Source organism: Zingiber officinale, chromosome 9B (genome assembly GCF_018446385.1).
Source record: "Zingiber officinale cultivar Zhangliang chromosome 9B, Zo_v1.1, whole genome shotgun sequence".
NCBI classification, from domain to species: Eukaryota; Viridiplantae; Streptophyta; class Magnoliopsida; order Zingiberales; family Zingiberaceae; genus Zingiber; species Zingiber officinale.
Window position 1 is genome coordinate 113,921,116 of NC_056003.1, and position 4,043 is coordinate 113,925,158.

General features: G+C 37.0%; 1 protein-coding gene across 1 annotated transcript; it reads left to right on the forward strand.

Moving 5' to 3' along the window:
- The first annotated feature begins 1,014 nt into the window (after positions 1 to 1,014).
- Positions 1,015 to 3,106, forward strand: LOC122024822 (transcription factor bHLH77-like). The gene is made up of 8 exons (XM_042583535.1): positions 1,015 to 1,162; positions 1,265 to 1,455; positions 1,520 to 1,636; positions 1,729 to 1,794; positions 1,894 to 1,962; positions 2,055 to 2,138; positions 2,207 to 2,350; positions 2,471 to 3,106. Exons 2-8 carry the CDS (start codon positions 1,294 to 1,296, stop codon positions 2,579 to 2,581), a joined length of 753 nt encoding a protein of 250 aa, XP_042439469.1. The 5' UTR covers positions 1,015 to 1,162; positions 1,265 to 1,293; the 3' UTR covers positions 2,582 to 3,106.
- Positions 3,107 to 4,043: the final 937 nt, after the last annotated feature.

Here is a 4,043-nt window from a genome sequence, read left to right on the forward strand (position 1 = left end):
CATTTACTTCGCTAATTAATTAGTGACAAATTAGTAATGAAAATAATTTTTATCACTAATTTTCAATAAAATTTTAACATATCTTTTCTAATTGAGTTTTCAATCATGTTTACACATCTCAATGATATCAACGACGATATCATATAAACAACTATATCAACAAAAATATCAACAACGATAACAGATAAACAATGATATAAACATCAACAACGATATCAACAGTTACATCAACATTTAATGTATCATCGAAACATCTACATATCAACAAATCAAAATCATTACAAACAAATGATATATTCAACATTCATTATATCAATAAGTCATCGTCATGGGCTAAAAATATTCCAAATATTCGATCACAAAATCAAACATATAATATTCAAATCTATATGATCATGTTAAAAAAGTCAGTGCAGTTTTCATCATCACATCTTATAATCCCATCATACAATAAGTACCATATGATTAATTATTATAAAATATAAATATATGGTTTAAACTTACTATATTTTCTAGTTTGAAATAATACTACTTATAAAAAAATTTAATTAAAATTATACCATTTTAGAATAATTTTAACTAAAATTACTCTATGAAAATATATTATTCTAACCGATATGAGATGCAATAATTTTCACTAAATGAAGTAAAAGATGATTTTTATTCATCTATTGTTTTTCATCATCGGTTCCATAGCGAGATGAAAAAAAGATAATTAAATCACATATTGAATGATATTTTTAATAATTCTTAAAAGATATTTTTACAAGATAGAGTTTGGAGATGTATTTTGAATTTTAAATTATGAATGATATTTTTTAATAATTCTTAAAAGATGAATACTTTTAAGGGAATATGGATATATATATGCCAAAATTAGTGTGGCCAACACCTATCCCTTCCAAAATCAAGAGTCAAAGGGCTACTCCTGAGACATGGAGGGTAGGGAAGGTCCACAGGCCAATGAACAAAAAAGATCATAAATCAAGGGCTACCCCTCAACACTATGATAACGCACACAGGCTCTCTTCCCCTATCCCATCTTCGCTCACCTGTCATCGACGCTGCCATTGCCATCAAACAGCAAAGTACAAAGCAAGAGGATGCAGCACACATTTTGAGGAAGGAGAGAGATGATGATGATCATGGCACCAATTACAAAGTAAGCAAATTTGTCCATTGTGTCTCACACTGCCTTCAATGTCTATTTATAGCCATGCCCACGATCTCACCGATAAAACCATTGCATGAGATTTCTTGAAAGAAAGAAAGAAAGGAAAAAAAAAAAAAAGGATGTCAGGCTTTCCATATCAACATCAACAAGCTCCACTTCCAAAGAGCTCAAGAGAGAGTGATACTACAAACACAGTTGGCACTGCAATGGCTTCTCAGAAAAAGAAGAGAAAGAGCAGAGATGCCGCCTGCTTGAGCTTTGAGCAAGACAATGAAACACAGGTAAGCCACTGAAAACCACTTTATTGCCAAGCCATTATGGATTCATAGTTCTATCCGTCATTAGGACCCAAAGATAGACACGGTTGGAAAAGCTGAGAAGAAGAGTGAGGCATCGAGTGGGTACATCCATGTGAGAGCCCGGAGAGGCGAGGCAACTGATAGCCACAGCCTTGCAGAAAGAGTAGTCTTCGAAACCTGCATGGTGTTGAATTATTATTTGTTTCAGCAATTCGCAGATTCTCATGATTTGTATTCTTGAATGATTATGATCAGGTCAGAAGGGAGAAGATTAGTCAGAGGATGAAGCTTCTGCAAGGCCTCGTACCTGGTTGTGACAAGGTAATTGTAATTTACCTGCCATTTCTTGTTTTTTTTTTCCCCTTCCCTTTTTGGGGATTGAAAGACAGTTGTTGCTTCGTTTCTTTTCATGATCACAAGGTTACAGGAAAGGCTCTGATGCTGGATGAGATAATAAACTATGTGCAGACCATGCAACACCAAGTCGAGGTGATCAAATTAATATCCTGCATGCATGTTGCATGCATGCAGTTTGATGATATGCTCTAACTAGAATTTAACATACACTTCCATTCGCACAGTTTCTCACCATGAAGCTTGCATTGGCGAGCCCCAGATTCCATCACTTGGGCGAGGAGCTCACTGGCACTGTGGATCAGCACCAGGTTTTTAGCAATAGCCATTATGGATTTTCTTGAAGTGATTTTGATGGATGTGGAACCTTTGATGTCAGAGAACTTGGAACGTGCCGCAAACCTCGAGGCCTGGCCGATCTGTGCCAATTCACCTAGCAGCTCCCGATGAAGTCCCTGTGATGGACAACTCCGGGCAGCTTTTGCTGATGCAAGGTCAAGGGCCCATGCCCCCCTTTCTTCAGGTGGTTCTTTCACTTCTTCCTCAATCACTCGCACAAGACACTTCTCGGGAAAATTCCAAATTACATGGCTGGCTACACATAAACTGACATTGTTGTTTTGTTTCCTCACTGTGCCATCAGGACGATTGCACTGATCTCCTCTTGCAAGTGGCTGAACAAGGACAAGAGCTCCTGAGTCAAGTAGTTCTCAATGATTTATATTTTCAGTCAATAAAATTAGCAGACAATTGAAAGGCATCATCATGATCAAGAGCTAGCAAATATTTTTTTTTTCATTTTTTTTCTGTGTGCTTGTTCTGAATGTTCCTACAGTATGTCAGACAAATCTTTGACTAGCAATAGGGCAACTCCTCGTGTGCCATTCCAGTTTGTGGCTCTATTTTGAGAAACTTTGATGAACAGCGGGGATGAGAAGTCATGATGTTGAATGCACAGATCCCTAATAAAGATTTGCTTGTCGTGGTTCATGATGTGCATGTGTAAGAGGAGGGAACTATTTAATGTCATCGAGGTCAGTGAGGGAGGGTTCTTGGTGAGGAACAGTGAGGGGACTGCAGGAAGATCTCTGTTCGAAGCAAGCTTTCTGAGGGAGCTCTGGGTGAACAGGCATATCTCGATTCCCTCGGTGACCATTGTTTTGGTTTGGGACGACGAGTGAGGCAGCTGCAGTGACAGGAGAGGCCGTTGATGACTCACCAGCATTGAGAAGGCGAGGTGACAGTAGAGGATTCAATGGATTTGTCTGTGTCAATATGACTTTAATGTGCAATGCAGTGCTTGGTGTGCATAAGCTCCGAAAGTTATTCATGCGTTTGATTTACTAATTAAAAACCATAAATTCCTGAATGTGTTGGCCAAATAAAGAAGATATGAAGCCAATGCTATAAGAAATAAAAAATATCAAAAAAAAAGTAAGTCTTTTGCTGCCCCATTCTCCTTGTGAAACTTTCCTGGTATTTTTCAGTCGGAAAGGCCATTGAATCCAGGGACCCAACTTGATTTGTTGTTATCGTAAGTCTGTCATGAATATAATCAAAGTGCAGTGGTTGTCGATGATGAAAACTACTATTACAAATGGCATTGCCATCCCATGAAGCTAACGTCATGGTTGCTGTTTAAGTATCATCGCAAATAGATTATACAACAGAAAAGTCCTCACAATCATCATAAGTGTTTCATAATTATTGTTGAGAATTGACATTTGCTTTATATGGTTGTTGCTTTGCAGATTAAAAAAACGAACTAAAAATGTGTTAAAAATAAAAATGTTTTCTGAATGCATTTTAACAATTAACCAACAATAATGAAAACATCACATCATATATAATAACAACAAAGACCTAACAACATCATCGCATCCGCTTAATTCACAATCACATCACAACAATATAGGAGATATAAAAAATTTATTCAATTAAATGGTATAAAATTAAATTAGACTTATCTATTAGGATGACTTAAATTGATAATTTTCGATTATTAAGCAAGGAAGGATGAACTATTTGGGATGATTGAATTGTTTAGAAGACAGAGTTACCTTATATGATCGAGTTGACCTAAGACTGCCAAGCTAGTCAGCGAAGCTGTTGAGTCCGCTGAGTTATTGAGTCGCCTAAGCTATGAAGTCGGTCGAGTTGGCCGACTACTGAGTCAACTGACCAGTCAACTTGTCGAGTTGACCGAGTTGTCGAGT

Excerpts from the sequence above, each read along its gene's own strand:
- LOC122024822 (XM_042583535.1), top strand. The coding sequence starts at position 1,294 with ATGTCAGGCTTTCCATATCAACATCAACAAGCTCCACTTCCAAAGAGC. Across the intron at positions 1,456-1,519 it reads AGCAAGACAATGAAACACAG|GACCCAAAGATAGACACGGT; the intron begins GTAAGCCACTGA and ends ATCCGTCATTAG. Across the intron at positions 2,351-2,470 it reads CCATGCCCCCCTTTCTTCAG|GACGATTGCACTGATCTCCT; the intron begins GTGGTTCTTTCA and ends CTGTGCCATCAG.